Source organism: Mixophyes fleayi, chromosome 7 (genome assembly GCF_038048845.1).
Source record: "Mixophyes fleayi isolate aMixFle1 chromosome 7, aMixFle1.hap1, whole genome shotgun sequence".
Lineage (NCBI taxonomy): Eukaryota > Metazoa > Chordata > Amphibia > Anura > Limnodynastidae > Mixophyes > Mixophyes fleayi.
In genome coordinates this window covers 3926471-3943957 of record NC_134408.1, presented here as the reverse complement: position 1 = coordinate 3943957, position 17487 = coordinate 3926471, and the positions used below count along the sequence as shown (strand labels likewise).

The following is a 17487-nucleotide window of genomic DNA, read 5'->3' as shown; positions in this document are numbered from 1 at the left end:
ATTCATAAATTGTGAATATAGCGATCATATAACTTATGTGACACTTAAATATCCCTCTTTCAGAATCATAGTGACCCTTATAATACAAATAAAAAGTATATTACCAATATTTATCACAAATGATTATAATTAACAGTGCCTAAAACATATATGTAATTAAAAGTAAACTTAAAATGTGATACACATATGATTAATCATCTAAACTGAGCTGAGGGGCCACACCATAAAAGATAATATTGTACTGAAAGAGGTCAGTATGATATGAAGTTGTTTAACGAGCTACAACTATTTAATGTAAGTCATCAATAAATTATATATAAGCAGATTCTAACATTAAACAGGTGATAAGTAGATATAAAAAACGTATTTATTAAAGACACTCATGTTCAAATCAATTATTAAAAATACATTAATATATCTGAGGTATGGGAAGCAGAACCTACACATCTAGCTAATCTAATAGTCTTCTCTCTGGAGACAGTGTTAAGATTTATGAATGAATTTTCAGCGATGTTACATTCACTGAAATATCTAACCACAAATAAAACCTTAACGGATATTGTTGGAAGAGAATGTATATTGAAGAATGGTATGTCTCTCACAATAGTTCCATAAGAGAGAATTAAATCCCTAATTCTTTTAGCAAACATTTTAATGTGATAAATAAAAATAGTTTTGTTTCTTTTACAATTGTTTAAGTGCGGTTCCCTGTTCTGTAAGGGAGTCATTTATTAACAGCAAATACGGGAGTCCAAACCCACCGGTCAGATATGATCACTTATTGCAACAGATTAGTTGAATTTAAATGCTGTTTATTTGCTGTGGTTTATTACACTTTTGAGATTTTTTTTCCCAAAGTGGTAAATTAAAATATTAAGTTGTATCTAGTTCCAAATGTGCTATCAGTTATTGTGTAACATACTATAACTTATTTTATGATAGTTGTCATTAACACTGCATTGGGAGATTGCTCTATTCATTCTGTGTAACAATTATTGTGGAATGGTTAACATCAAGCAAATGGATATAACATAATCCTCTGTACATAAAGGGCATTTCAAAATGTTTGCACATAAGGTGCACTGGACTGATTGGATTGGAGGATACACACATTAGGGTTCCCAACATCTCATACACAGTAATGAAAGAGAGTTTATCCCTCTGCTGGAGTGAATTCTCAGCAAATAATGGACACAAATTCTAGTACACCAGATCTGGTGTTGTTTTATTGTACAATTAAAATCTATTTAAATGGTAGCCACAACGTGTACACATCTTAATAGTGTCCTTAAATGTGTAAAACTAAATTGCACAGATTAAATTTCAATCAGGTTTTCACTCTCAACACTTCACAGAGACTGTATTGACTAAGGTTGTCATTGATTTGACCACTGCTAAAGGCAAAGGCGATTGACTCTTCTAATTCTCCTGGATCTCTCTGCTGCATTCGACACTGTTGACCACTCTCTTCTCATACAAACGCTATAATTCCTAGATCTTCAAATCACTGTCCTATCCTGGTTCTCATCATACTTTTCTAATCGCTCTTAATTTCTCTGCTTCTTTTATCAGGAGTACTACAAGGTTCATTACTAGGTCCTCTGCTGTTTTCTATCTACACCACTTCTCTTGGAAATCTAATAAACTCCATTGGATTTCAGTATCATCTCTATGTGGATAATACCCAAATTTATCTGTCCTTTCCTGATCTCTCGCCATCTGTGTTGTCCCGTGTAACTGACTGTCTTTCTGCCATTTCACCTTGGATGTCCTCTAGCCAACTCAAAGTCAATCTTTCAAAAACAGAGTTAATAATATTCCCACCCAGCAATACAAGTTACCTAAGTGATATTTCGACTTCTCTTGACAACATGACCATAAATCCCTTTTTCCATTAATGTATTTAATAAATATTTTTATGTGCATTCTGATGGGACTTTATATTGCACATATGCATGTGCCTGTCCATCACTGTGGTCTGTCCGTCTGCATACAACAAGTACATATAAGCAGAGTGTACTTATACACATATTCAAATGTAAATATTTATTAAGATCCACTTGTACTTAAATGCGTGAATAGGTTATACTCATAAATAATACACATTTATTAAGGTTCCAATCCACATTTATTTATTAGTAAAATGTATAAGAGATTGTTTATACATAAATGATAATATATTAAAGGTATCTAAGGCTTAGGATATAGGAAATGTATCATGATTAGTGTCATTTGACCTGCACATTACCATTTGGAATCCACTACTTTCGGCTTTTCAATTTCTTCCTGTGATCAATAGCTATGGAAGTTAAAAGATTAATGATCAAAATGACATTGGAAACTGGTTTAGGTCAGTTTCCTTAGGCATCACATGTGTTCAGCAGTTGGGGGTGAGGTGGTCAAACCTTATCAATGGAATCCATGAATTAACCTATGACCAGCAGACAACTGGAACATCATTAAACCCTGAGCCAATGAAGACCCTAGACGTGATGCTGGTGTATATATTGACATCATGAGTAGGTTTTTCTATACTGAAACTATATATATATGCAAGTTCCCCCCCCAGCTAGATCTCTCTTAGCCTGACTACAGCAAACATAATTATCTTAACCTGGGCCCGGATGAAGTGCTAGAAAAAAATGTAACGTATTCAATATTTTTATACTTTCCTGCTTTATTGTAATATCTTTTATGCGTAGTAAAGGTTTGCTGTAAATTCTGCTAAATTTTGCAATTAATTATCTTTGTGCATTGGAACCACAATATTCACTTTGGATAATGTTCATTAGTAAGCGATAAAATGAACTTAATAGACCGTAGACCAACATTGGTGTGTGACTGGATCCCATAGCATTCAAATCACTTTTTACCTTTGCAATCTGGCTGGACCAATATGCAGCATGTATATTTATCCTCCCATTCACCTATAGATTGTAAGCTTGCGAGTAGGGCCCTATTACATCTTGTCTGTTTTACCCAGTGTTCTTAGTAATGTACTTGTCCCCAATTGTAAAGTGCTATGGAATTTGCTGGTGCTATATAAATAAATGTTGTCGATGATGATGATCTAATTAAATGGGGCAAAAGTCACATGAATAGATAACAAGAATTGTGATTGGCTAATAAACACATATATATATGCAGATGCAACCACCAGCTGACCATATTGTCATCTATGCTCAATAACATTGCTGAAAGTGACCAGAAAGGTCAACCAAACTCTATAGTATAGCCATGTTTAGATTAAAGAAGACTTTTATAGATTGTGTCACTCAGTAAGGCTGGGTACACACATCAAGGTTTTTAGATGATTTTTAGGCCAATCACCCCATAAAGGACTGTTTGGCCCAATATTGCATTAGAGTGTATACTGCAAATATGAATGATTATCGTTCCAAAGCACATCATATCATTTCATGTGATTTTTAAAGTGGATTAAAAATCTCTTTCATTGATGGAACAATGTCGCTCCAAATCTGCAGTGTGTATGCACACATGATCAGGATCTCCATAGCGTTTACTGAGTCATGATCTTTTCAGCCGATGGTTATGACAGATGAAGAGCACAGATCTGAAGGTAAATTTTGTAAAACTTCAATAGTGTGCACGACATGTTGATTAGTCATTGGTAAAATGGTCATAGATATTACACTGGGAGAAAATTTGTGTAGTGTGTACCCTAAGCCTATCTGCCAGCCTAAGGGTCTGAGAGATAGCATCTGTGGTGGTGACATTCAGCCATGGACTGAAACCCTGAGATTGTTTGTGCAGTTGAGTCTCATGATTGCTGACATTCAGCCTTATATGCTGAAGCCCTGGGAGTGTTTATGTAATTGAGTCTTAGGATTGCTAGAGTAGTAACAAATTTTTGCTGCTCTCTATTCATCCTTTAAGTTAAGAACTTTGTTTAAATTAAATGTTGGATTTAAATTAAAAGTAGATCAAACAACACTATCTATAACCTTTTCATTCACTGACTATTCTATATTCAGTATCTGTAATCTTTGGACTTGCACGTACAAGTATTAGAGAAACATGTAAAGAAAATGTGTGTAGCTGTGTTATCACTGTTACCAAGCAGGAAGTTCTGTTTTATTATAAACCTATATAGTAACTTCAGGAAAGTAATTACATTTTCACTTTTGCTTGTAGTCACGGAGAAGACAGGATCAGACAGGCAGACATGGATATAGATGAATATAAACGTATCATTAGTAATTTCAGTTTTGATAAATGTAAGAGAGGTAATCAGGGGTTTAACAGAATTCTCATCCAGCTCTTTGGACTCTTAGGTAATGGTAAGTCCTCATTCATCAACACCTGTAAGTACGTCTGGGAGGATGGAGAATACAAGAACTGGGCAAATGCAGCTGATGTTGATGAAGGTCACACAACAGAGAGAATACCATACAAGCTCACTGGAAACATCACTCTGGTTGATAATCGTGGATATAAAGCACTAGACTCCTATGAGACTGGAGAAATCTTTGCTCAGCTCGGTAAGAAACAAAATAATTTCATTGTTCTGTGACTGATTTTAAGGATATAAACACATAGGGCCTGATTCATTAAGGAAAGTACAGCAAGAAAATGAGCAACTTTGCACCTTGGCAAAACCATGTTACATTGGAGAGCGATGTAAATTTAAAATGTGATGGCAAATTTATAGTTAAGGTAGGGTATGCTCGAGATCAACTTTAAATTTCAATGTACAAATAAACTATCAAGTATTTGTGTGCTACATGAAAAAAGACAGTATTTAATTTATGTGCAAAATAAAAAAAACTAATTTGCACCCCTTGCATTGTAACATGGTTTTGTCCAGGAGAAAACATTGCCTTACTTTCCTTAATGAATCATGCCCATAATCTAATTTTAGAGTTATCAGAACTGAAATCATATTTGGCAGCATAATAATTGTTGTAAGAAGGGAAAGTATACACAGCACCAGGCAATCACTCACCCTTTATATTATATGTAGTATATAATTATATTATTGAATTTCAAAAATTACTAATCTTGGGTGGTGCTCCCCTACCACATATAGCTTATAGAAATTGGCAACGAGAAAGAAAGAAAAAGCATGGAATATAACTAGGGGCAATCTTTCAGTGATAGAGTAATATTTTAAAATGAAATACTTTATTAGATCATTTTAAAATGTTCCCTAAATTGCCAATGTGCCACCAGTAGCAAAATGTTTAAAAACAGTCTACAGGAATAATAGTGAAAATAAGTGATTAAAATTGGCAGCTGCCGCTGCCCTGCCTCGCTATGATAAATATATTTTAGTAGTGAATTAGTAATCACAATAGTAAATTGTTATAAGATCCTGATAATGAAATGAAATTGTTAGTCTTTCAATAAATATTGTATAGTGTCCTTAGATGTCCTATTTAATATAACAATAGCTATTATTGACTTAACAGATGAATCAATATTGTATCTGGAATCCACTAGGTGCAAGAGAAAAAAAACCCTTTGTATATGCACTGCACCAGGTTCAGAATTATCTATACAAATACCAGCCTCAGCAGAGAAAATGAACTAAGTAGAGGGCATGTCCCCTTCCTAATGAAGTACTATAATGCTATCACTGCTGAATTTCTGCTATCCCTTGAGTAGCCAATGCTATAATGAAAATTAGAGATAAGTTTGCTACTCTGAGCGGTTCACGTCCTAGATATACCAGGTGTAGTGACGCTTGAAACTGACATCTAGGATTAGAAATAAAAGGATCTATTATAATGAAGCATAGCGAGGCAAACGCCGATGCGCGATTCGCATGCTAACTTTTACAAAGCTGTATTCTGCTGTCTTGTGGCTCCTCTCTGCAACACTCCTCACTGACAGTTTAGGGACGTGATAACGTCACACCCAACAGTCAGTGAGAACGGAACAGAGAGGAGTGAGCAGGGAGGAGGATTTCAGGTCCTGAGCACAACAAGGTTGGTAAGCATAATTTTTTTTTTTTTAATTTATTGGACTCTGGAGGAGCCAAGTAGAGGGCAGCCCGCTGCTCCCCATTGGGCTTGCGGCCTGGGCGATGGCACCACCTGCACTGGCCTAGTTATGGTCCTGTTGGCTGATGGACATAATCATCATCATCATGCATACTCTAATTAGTACATAAAAGCATTAGTATGCTTTTGCTGTACTGTGGCTACCCTGACAACCCACTATATCCCGCTTTGTGGCTCTCTAAGCATAGAGAGGGGCAAGGGAAAGATATGTCTCAGAAAGCAGACTGAGATGTGCACGCACAGTTGGAAAATGTGCAATTTGTACTTACAAGACATGCTTATATCCAACTCTATATGTCCCATAGAAGATGGGAATGACATTTGCTCTGAATTTTCTTGGCTTAACAAATTACTTTTTCTGTGTATTTTAGGTAATTTGCTTCCTCTGGGTAAAATGGTAGAATGGAGCAAAGGATTTTCCCTTGTGGATAGAATTGTGAAGGCGGAGAAAGAAATAAAAACATCTGATTTCATTGTCCCTGTGTTTGTGCACAGGTAGGTGGAATATTATGTTGTGTCCCTGTCTATAGTAAGTAAAATACAGTTTCCAGCACATTTATTAGGGTTGTACAGTCCAACGTATGTACAAAGGTTCTCTCCATGACTGAGTAGGTTTATATCATACTTCCATATCTCCTGTGTACAATTATTTGGATTTTAATGCTGAAACTTACATTGATTCTCCACTATCACTGCTTCCAATTGATAAAAACATTATCCAAAGGTTCCTATGAAAAGGATTCTGTCTTCTGTCCCTTTTCTGGTTGCTACACTATTGCTTACTTCTATATTATTTTATATTATTAATATGCATTATATTGCATTGTTGTCACTTTATTGCAAGGACATATTTCACTATAATTTCACTGTTTTACTTTATTTTAAAACAGAATCACGGGTTATTTATCCGATATATCATTTAGAGCACCTGTTCTTAGATCAAAAATATCAGAGCATTGTGCCAAATTTTTTAGTGAGTATAAACTTAATGAGGCTAAAAAATGCTGTTGAGCAGGGCCATCTCTCCTCCTGTTTCCTTCACTTCTAACTCTGCTCTCCAGCTACCTTTCCCCCCACACCTCTGGGGGTCTCCCCATCATCCGTGCCCTTCCTCTTGGGCTCCAGCGCTTGCTGGTCTTCCCTCCCCCTCTCTCTAACTGTGCTTTGAGCTTACTGAGTTACTGTGCTTATTGTTTACTGTACCATGCTGTCCCACCTTGTATTGTAGTTGTTTGTCCCTGTACGGCGCTACGGACACTTAGTGGCGCCCTATAAATAAAAATTAATAATAATAATAATAGCAAAAGTCTAGTGGAACATTTATAATAAAAGTAGAATAATTTTACATGGACTTCAACTTTCAAGCAATCTGAATTTTGGTCAAGTTACCAACACATGTATGAATGGATGGCACAAATTAGACTGATTGCTATATTATGTTTGAAAATGAAATTTCAATAGAATCTGAAAAGATGCTTTCTTTAGATATGCAAATATACAGAAAACGGAAAATATGGATTCTTTAAAAAAATGTAATGTGGATAATTAGGGTCTGGCTGGCAAATTTTAGTGTGGGGGGGCAAGACTTAACTCAGCAGCCTATTAGGAAGATTTTAAAGGGGGGAAAAATTCAGGTGGCCCAGTGATCCAGTCACGATGGGAACGGCCCATTGGGGCAGAGGCCCCCTGCCCATCAGACCAGCCTGCCTCTGAGGATATTGAAACCAAAGAGAGAATGGTTAAAAGAAATAAAAAGGATTACTTTAATTGCCAAGTCAAAGGTTGACATAATAAAGTTTGTATATTGAACACCTAAACCACCTCTAAAAGGAAGGTCTAATGATAGAGATCCTAATAAGAATAATAATAACAATGATACATGTATGAAAAATACGATCCATATAAGAAACCAGAATGGATTTGTATATAACAAGTATCAACATCAACACAATGTTAATGCAATTTACAAAAAAACTTTCTTAAATACTAAAATCTCTGAATATGCATTTAATCAACTCTTTTTCCAAACTCCCTTCTTTTTTATAAAGGGAATCAAAACACCAACAGACAGATTGAAAATGTTAGATATAAGATATTTTTGGCTAGCTACACCAATGAGTATAAAAAAAACACCAGTGATCTACTAAAAAACAGAGAAATAATTTTATATTTAGGAAATGGTATATTTATTTTTTTAAAAACTCACCCTTAATGTCTCTGAAATCAAAGTTCTAAAGACAGAACTATCCTTTCTATCAACCTGTGGTCCTAATGCTTTTTATCTTCTTATAGACTTGAACGGTCTATAAATAGAAATTTTCTTGTATGTCATTATGCGCAGAAAGTATATTTGTAGACATTGTATTAAACAAGAGTTTAAACCATTAGACCCTAATAATAACTTCAGATTTGAGGCAGATCTTCTACATCTCACCCTTTAGACTCAAAAGTAAGTTATAAAACCAGAGAACAAATAAGTCCACGCTCGGTTAATCCTATATTATAGATAGCTGCATGGCAAAATAAATACCCTATATGTAAATAAAATAGACTGCATATCTGTGTGTCTAGCAAAATGAAAACATTAGGTATTTGTTCATATTTTGATCAAAACATTTAAGCCTGCATTACAGTGTCAAGAGCACCTCATTATATGAAATTTTACTTTATTAATGAATACATCTGATATACTTTATTATATTACAAACTAGTATTTATTTTACTTTTAATGTGGGTACCTATTCTCATTGTATGTATATACCTCTTGCTGCTTTGTTCTAGCTCTCTATGTGCACTTGGTTTACACTACTGTGCAGTTTACTAATAAAATATTTCCCAGTAAAGTCTTGTTCACTTTATGTATCCTTGAATTGTTGTTAAAAATCAGCTTAGGTCTTGTAAGGGAATGTAATGGCAAACATTGCTCACTGAAAACAAAACTAAAAGAGACTTCTATACCAACTAAAAGTATTTTAAATATATTGTTATTTTGTAGTTCTACTCTTTTCTTTTTATTTTTTTATGAAGTTGATCTACTGTCTATTTCTGAGACACTGAGGCCCTAAACTATGATAAAGGTAAACTAAGAAAATTTAATACTACTGCATGTGTGTATTCCAGTGAACACACAAATCTGTGAATTAGGAGATCCACCATTTTGTTAGTGACAGCAATCTCACTCCATGATAGTGCTGAATCTGCAGCTAACCACAGGATGTGATGGCATACCATGTCTGTATTGTGTGAGTGACAGCAATCTCACTACATGATAGTGCTGAATCTGCAGCTAACCACAGGATGTGATGGCATAACATGTCTGTATTGTGTGAGTGACAGCAATCTCACTACATGATAGTGCTGAATCTGCAGCTAACCACAGGATGTGATGACATACCATGTCTGTATTGTGTGAGTGACAGCAATTGACCCTAGTCTGTGTGTCTGTCTGTGTGGTAGGGAATTTAGACTGTAAGCCCCAATGGGGCAGTGACTGATGTGAGTGAGTTCTCTATACAGCGCTGCGTAATTAGTGGCGCTATATAAATAAATGGTCATGATGATGATGATAATTGCTATTGTTCAACTTCTCTTCTATGCTCTTAATCAGATATTTATTCCCATATCCCTCAAATATATCTTTTTGAAAAGTTAGGCAAATTAGGTGTGACAAAAACAGTATCACTCACAATATTAATGACTACTATCAAAAAGAGCACATGATTTTGTAGTGGAATAAATAGCAAAAATAAATTGTATCTGAAATATAAAAAAATTATATTTTGATAACAAATGGAGAGCCAAATACAGTTCCAAAAATAAGTTATTGGTCATAATATTTATTATCCATAGATTACCATATATGCTCCGACAATGTAATTCATTTTGTTAACTACTAAACAGCTTCAGTTTATTTTGTGTAATCAAATTATCAAATGGTTTATAGCACAATGTAAAATAATTGCTTCTCATTGCTCCTATTAAGTGTGAAGAGATCAATTGCACCTCAGGAAATAAATGACATAAAGAGTGTGATAACAACGGCCATGAAGCAGACAGGTAAATGTCTATTGTCTAATTTTACAGGAATATAAACACATAATGATAGACATATTTAAGTGGAAAAATATATTTATCCATCAAGTTCAACCTTTTATCCTCCAGAAAACTCAACTGACCCAGGTGAAAATATTCCTTCCTGTCTCCATGTTGGCAAATGAACCATTAAACATCAAACTAGATTTATATCTATCTTGTGCATTTATTATGCCAATAGCTTTGTATGTTCTGCATGTTATGTGCGTACGCTATATTCTGTGTGATCTGCATGTTCTGTATTTAATGTATAATCTTGTATGCATGATAGGTTTTGCAACCAGGAGCAAATGTAATAATGTATTTTATGTACCGTAGACATTCATAACATCCTAATAAATGTATTTTACCAAGAGGAAAAAAGCATTTTTACATTTTTTATGTTTTGTCATTACACTATATTATTAACAAGTGACGTTGAATAGGTTTTTTTTGGTGCGTTTTTATGACTTTATATTCCACATATGTATTGGACGTATCGTGCAGTGTCCTGTCTAGTAGAGGGAAAGCAGACCTAGGGGTATATTTACTAGAGATGCTCACTGACCCCCGTGAACTGGTTTTGGTTTTTGATCTGGGTTAGCTTCGTGTTTTGGTTTTGGCTTTGGTTTTGACAAAACTGCCCTTGCGTGTTTTAGTTTTGGTTTTGGATTCCTGTTTTTTTCTAAAGTCACATAATTTTGCTTTTTTTCCCCCTACATTATTATTAACCTCAATAACACTAATTTCAAGTCATTTGCAAGCAATTTTGACCACCTCACAGGTCACAATATTATTTTCATACACTTTCGGACAAATGCACTGCAGCGACCTGGCTGAATGGCAAGCGACAGAGCAAAGACTCAAACACATGGCAGTTCCTACCACATCTAGGGCACTTTGGCAGACAGCAGTGGCAGAAAAAAAAATGTTGCAAGATGGAATTGTCCTTGGGTCCGCTCTCCCTCCATGGAATTGTCCTTGGGTCCGCCCTCCCTCCCACCCACCTTTATGGTGGATCTTAAAAAGGAATCCAAAACTTGTGAGATCCGAGATCCAACGACATAACAATGAAGTTTTGCCTCGTTTTCAAATCCGAAAAAGCGCGACAGGTATTCGGATCTGCTAAGTTCGGGTATGTTCGGTTCTCGGGGAACCAAGCCTGAGTATCTCTAATATTTACTAAACTGCAGGTTTGAAAAAGTTGAAATGTTGCCTATAACAACCAATCAGATTCTAGCTGTCATTTTGTAGAATGTACTAATGTACTAGAATGTACTAAATAAATGTACTAGAATGTACTAAATAAATTATACCTTTTTGTCTGTACTTTTAATTGATATAAGATACTAGCTGCACATTTATAACATTTATTAAATGTACTATATATGTATCAATAGAAATACATTAAACAATACTTAAATGAAAAATGAGAATTAGTTCTTAGCCATTCTCTGCCATTCTCTGTGATTGTCCAAGATAGAGAGTGCTACTCATCAAACTTATTTGTAATTGTTCCCATCTGAAGGATTTCATAGGGTACCTACAAAAAATATCACCATACATTACAAAGCACTGCAATCAAGTCTTTGGGGGTAGAAATATATGCTGATTTTTGCTCGCACCTCTATGAGGTGCAAGCAAAAATTTGCGGACATTTGACTAAAAATATACATGTGGAGTGTCTCCGTGGCCATTCCTTAGACACATTTCGCACATTTTTCTCTAATTGATTCCCCCTATTATTGAGTGCTTTAATAAATCGCTGTGAAAATAACAAAAAAAAATTCAATGGTTTAAGACACTCAAAATTGCTTTAGTGCAGAAAACTAGAGGAAAGAAAGTCCTTCAAGCATGTACAGAACTTTGCCCATTGACTACAATTGTCCATTCATCTCAATGTGATTTCATGCATTTGTGTATGCGCGATACGTGTAGAAAGCCCACTGAAATTAATGTAAACATTGAAATGGATCTGAAAAGCTCAGATAAAAAATAATTAACAATTGTACAGCATGTTCTTCCCAAATCTTCAACCACCCCCTGTCGTAGAGAGCCTGAACTTTCTTCCACTAAAACATGGAGTTCGTGAACGAAAGAAGAAATAGACAATTTTATATTTTATTCAGATTATAACAAGTTAAGAACAAGTATTTCATTTTAGATTTAATAAAGTGGTAAAAGTGGGTTTTGGGAGAATTTAATTCAATTAAACTTTATTTTGGTATAATGGACAAGATACCCCGTTTCCACTATTCTGGGACTACTGGGGTAAAAAAGCTACCACTCCCAATGTTCCAAAATGGTTTATTACTACAATTCCCACATCTCAGGAGAGTTAAGAAGTGTCATGGGCAGTTCATGGATGGAAGTCTCTGGGAGGGAGGGGCACTTTGTTTTTTGCAGCCACCCATAGAGGCACAGACTGTGGGCTTTCTAGCCTGGGGTTGGCTTTCACTATAGCAAGGTGACACCCCAATTGTAGTCTCCCTGTTTTAGTGAAAACTAGCCAGGTTGTATGTAGCTGGGAGTGGATGAGGTTTTGGGGAGGGGCACGCTGCCCATTTATTTATCTAAATGCTGGAAACTTCATTGATATTAATGAAACTTAGAAATTAATGGGAATAACTTAACAATTTTTAAAACATTGCTGGAGAAATCATGTGTTTTAAATCAATAGATGTTGCTATAAATCACATTTGTAAGGAAATTGCTGTTTTTATCACGACTGAGTTTGGACCATAATTTATTTTCTTTCATTTCTTTAGAGGGGTGATTTACAATGATTTCAAATTTTTTTATATAATATGTGGGAAATGTTACAAATACTGTGCTCAGGCACATATTAATTTATAGTGAACACAGAAATGTTAAAATGCATATCCCATCTCTATCATTAGTCATTAGTCAAAGAAGGATAGCAGGAATACAGGCTGACGTAGCTGCAGGTTATAACTCACGTAAATGCAGATATAGCAAGAAGTAAAAAGCACAAGAAAGCAGAGTCCAAAGAGCATAGGACTGAACAGGAATGCTCAAGATTAGACACATGTTCATAGTAGTCCATCGCTCAAAGATGCATATTTGTTCCCAGGTGGACAACAATGATCTGGCCTAGACCAAGAATTTAAGGAGCAGTAACAAGTCCACATCATTATAGACTGGAATAAATTATCTGTGAGATGAATCACCTGGATTATGTTACCTGCTCACCAGCAATTAATATTATGCCTGTGTGATTTTATATGTATATACATATATATAAAATTAAGCTATATTTGTATCCTTCCAGTTCTGTTGCCCACGTGATTCCAAACTTAGCTATCACAAAAGGCTGCCTAATGTGGACCAGCTAGGCTCAATGGGCAAAGGAGCTACATCTAGGCCTGGTACCCTGATGAGAAACAATTAATTTAATCAAAAGGAAATGTCCTCCAGGAATACTTCTTATGAGTGCTCTAAGATTAGCACTACTGTGATGTACTAAACTATTTGTTGGTGTGGTTTTATGATAAAGATTGCTGGAAATACCTCCTATACCTGAGGCATGAATAAGAAGGTCTAGAAAGGGAATGGTACATGATATATGATATATGTTAACTTTACATGTACATTATACTGATTAAGTTGTTCCAAAAAGACCTCACAGTTTGCTCTTGGTCCCTTCCATAAGATGAATATATAAGCAATATATATTAATCAAAGTGTGATGTGATGTATACTCAATATTAGTCTCAGAGAACACCACTTACCTCTTCCACATGCCCATGGGTAAACTGGAATAGGCTGGTACATATTAGTGCCCGTATAAGTTCCAGTTATATGTGAATAATAACATTTATTAATAACAATTATGTGTTAATATAAAGCCTAAAAGTTTGATAACATAACACAATGCTCTATAAAACATCTGGATTATCATTGCTAAACAAAATAATTCACAGCAGGAGTCCATTGTGAAGTGTATTGGGTTCCACAGGAAATATGGCTGAAACATCCTTGGTTTCTTTCAAACAAGAGCTTAAAGTTTGTACATATTAGTGTCAACTAGAATCAACAAAATTACCAATGAGCTCACATAAACTGCCTACCCCAGCAACTATGGGGTGACCCCTGGGTTGATTCTTTATGTCCTTATGTAACTTAGATAGGGTATAAAGCACAGGTGTTATAGGATTATTTGTGTAAATCTTGATTATTTTATCGTAGTCATATTTTGATGATCAAGCATCGTCCAGTGGCAGACTCTGTTTTTTTTCTTATAAACACTGATATCAGGTCAAAACACCTTATGATAGTTATTAAAAATAGGAATTTGATATTCAAACTCAAAATGAGCTTACTCCTCTTACAAGTTGAGTAGAATTTAACTCTATTTGCAAACACGATGAACTATGGGAAACAATTCCCCTACTAAGAAGCTACTCTTTATTCAGTATTTATGATGACTTCCCATTCCTTGAGACCACAAAGGAAAAGTAATGAGACTAAGTAAAGTAAGAGAGTGTTGAAACCTATTTGGATCCAGTGAGATGTCTGCATTCTCTTCAACACAGTCCTGCCTATTCTGCATGGAGATCTTTTATTAATAGGCTTTTCAGAGGTAGTATACATGTAACTTAATGGGTCACAGCTTCCATAATGATACTGAAAATTGTCCCTGAATAACGCTAAACACACTAAAGATATTAGGGGGCTAACAGCATGTCACACATATTTTTGTTTATTTATATAGTGCCACTATATTAAATATTACATAAAATATTTAATCATTCATCAACATCATCAAATGCATTTTTTTGTACAGCACCAGCAAATTCTATTGTGCTTTACAAATTGGAACAAACACAATAATAAGGCAATACTGGGTAATACAGGGAGGTAAATAGGCCCTGCTCACAAGCTTTAAATATAGAATATTTAATCATTCACATCCATCCTTGATCCATTGAAGATTACATACTAAGTTGTCTGCCACATACACAAAGTAGAATTCATTTTGTGTTTTTGAAAAGTGAGTGGAAATTGGAGAACCCATGGGAAACCCATGAAAATACATGGAGAACATACAAACGCCACACAGATACTTCCCCACTTGGAATTGATCCCATGCTAACCACTGTGTCCCTAAGCTGCCCATGAATATTAGAATAATTGTTATCTATCTCATGTAACATAAGTGCCATAAACTTAATACATGTATGTTTTCATTTCAGGAGTGTATCCTATTGTTGTACTCACCTGCAAGACAACCGGGAGTCTGACCGATACAGAGGCCACATTCAGGAACATGGGTGTTGAAAGGATCTTTTCTTTAGAAAATTACACTTTGCAAGATAACTTTAAAACAAGAGGAAGACACGAGGAAGTCCTAAAGTTCTTACATGAAGTCATTAAAGATGTTCAGTTCCGAGTAGATCTACCACGGGATCCAGTGAGAGAGATGAAGGACAGGAGACAATTTATAATGAATTATGTACATGAAAGTGAAATAGCTAAACAGGGAGAAAATCTAGAAAGGCAGAAAGCAATGGAGAAAGCTTTATTGGAAAGGAAGCTACAACAGGCAGGACAGGAATCAGAGGTGAAGGCAATGAAGGAAAAAAGATTACGTGATCAAGAATTAGAAAAACAAAGGGAAGAATTTAATAGGATGAAAGCAGCTGACCAAGCTAGACAGCAGGCAGAAGTACATGTCCACATTTCAAAACCAAGTAAACCAAATAAAACAAAGAAAATATGGGATATATTTAAGCGCTAAATGTAATAAAAAAAACTTGCGCAAATTAAGCCACCATTACACCATTAGCAGTTAAGGAAGAATATGTCAGAAACCAATTCAATCTTTCACAAAGTATCTCCTTATATCTAAATGTAGAAATAATGAAGCAACAGAGTTAATTGATTTCCTCTACACTGAGTGTCCAACATATTTTATGTAATCTGTTTTCACATTGGAATTTTTTCTCCAGTACAAAAAGCAATGTATGAATTGCGGCACAGCCTATAAAGTACCAAACAGGGTATGTCATATCACAGAATAATGGTATATAAAATAATCCTAATATGGAGATAAAATATTAAAATAAACAAAACAAAATTGTCCAAAAAAATCATTGGATTCTTGTATCTTTTCTAATCATTATTATGTAGGCTATATGTAAAGAAAAGGGAGGAAAAATAAAGGAAACAAAAAAAAACCCATAACAGTGGATATTGTTTGACTGAAAACAGAAACACCAAGAGAAAAATAATAGTTCTAGGAAACCACAAACACCAAGACCCTTTTGTGATTACACTCACATGGTGGCAAAATAGCCAAGTATGCAGAATGATGTTCACTTGATTGTACTCCTTTTGCTTTAAACTATTTCTTATGTTTCTGGAAAATACTCTGGAAAAGAATGAGAAAAGACACTAGCGTAATACTTTGTGGTAATATTAATCTTCATAACTTAAAGGTTTTTTATTACACTCACATTTAAAACAATTCATAAAAACATATAAAATCAATAATAGCCACAAATGGCTCCCCGTCTGGGGTCTGTCAGTATGTTGTTCACTCAGGAGTTAGGTGTTATATAATCATAAAAGAGAAGTTTGGGCATTCATATTCTTCTCTCAGAAAATTTCCAGCAAGTAATCCCGGCTGTTCTACTAGACAGATAGCTCAGAATTTTCTCCCATGGTGAGCATATATTGTGATTTCTGTCCAGTGGATCATCAAAAACAGCCGGGAGTGCATGCTGGAAACTTTCTGAGAGGAGAATATGAATACCTAGGCTTCTCTTCTATGATTGTAGAAGTTCCTTGTTTATAGTGCTTTATTCTCCAGATCCCTAATGGGCACCTTCATATTCTTTCTGCTCACATTAATGAGCCAATGCTGTGGTGTGATGGTATAGGGTCCTTACATAATATGTACTTAAGTCAATAGTATATCAAATTGTTATTGCCTGTTAGTATTCAGGGGCACAGATTTTTTCATGGAGCTCTTTGAAATAAGTATACAAAGGGACAGTATATATACTCCAGCGCTATTTAGATAGAAAGGGCTTAAAGAAGAGCGTTCCTTCAGTACTTCTTTCAAAGAGCTCCATGAAAAAAATCTGTGCCTATGAATACTAACAGGCAATAACAATTTGAGAGCAAAAGATTTTGATATACTATTGACTTAAGTACATATTATGTAAGGACCCTATACCATCACACCACAGCATTGGCTCATTAATGTGAGCAGGCTAAAATATGAGAGCATGCGATAACGATATGCCACAAATTTAAATATACATCATTCAAGATTACTTGAATAGGAATGTTTTAATACATAAAGGCATCTACACACCTTCTCTGCTTCACATCCAGATACACCTTATTGTGGAGGAGTATA

The 17487-nt window shown here is 35.1% G+C and overlaps 1 protein-coding gene across 1 annotated transcript; it reads left to right on the top strand.

Annotated features, from left to right (window-relative positions):
* Positions 1-4186: 4186 nt before the first annotated feature.
* LOC142098345 (uncharacterized) lies at positions 4187-16103 on the top strand. The gene is made up of 4 exons (XM_075181122.1): positions 4187-4502; positions 6398-6521; positions 10009-10082; positions 15314-16103. Exons 1-4 carry the CDS (start codon positions 4187-4189, stop codon positions 15856-15858), a joined length of 1059 nt encoding a protein of 352 aa, XP_075037223.1. The 3' UTR covers positions 15859-16103.
* The last annotated feature ends 1384 nt before the right edge of the window (positions 16104-17487 follow it).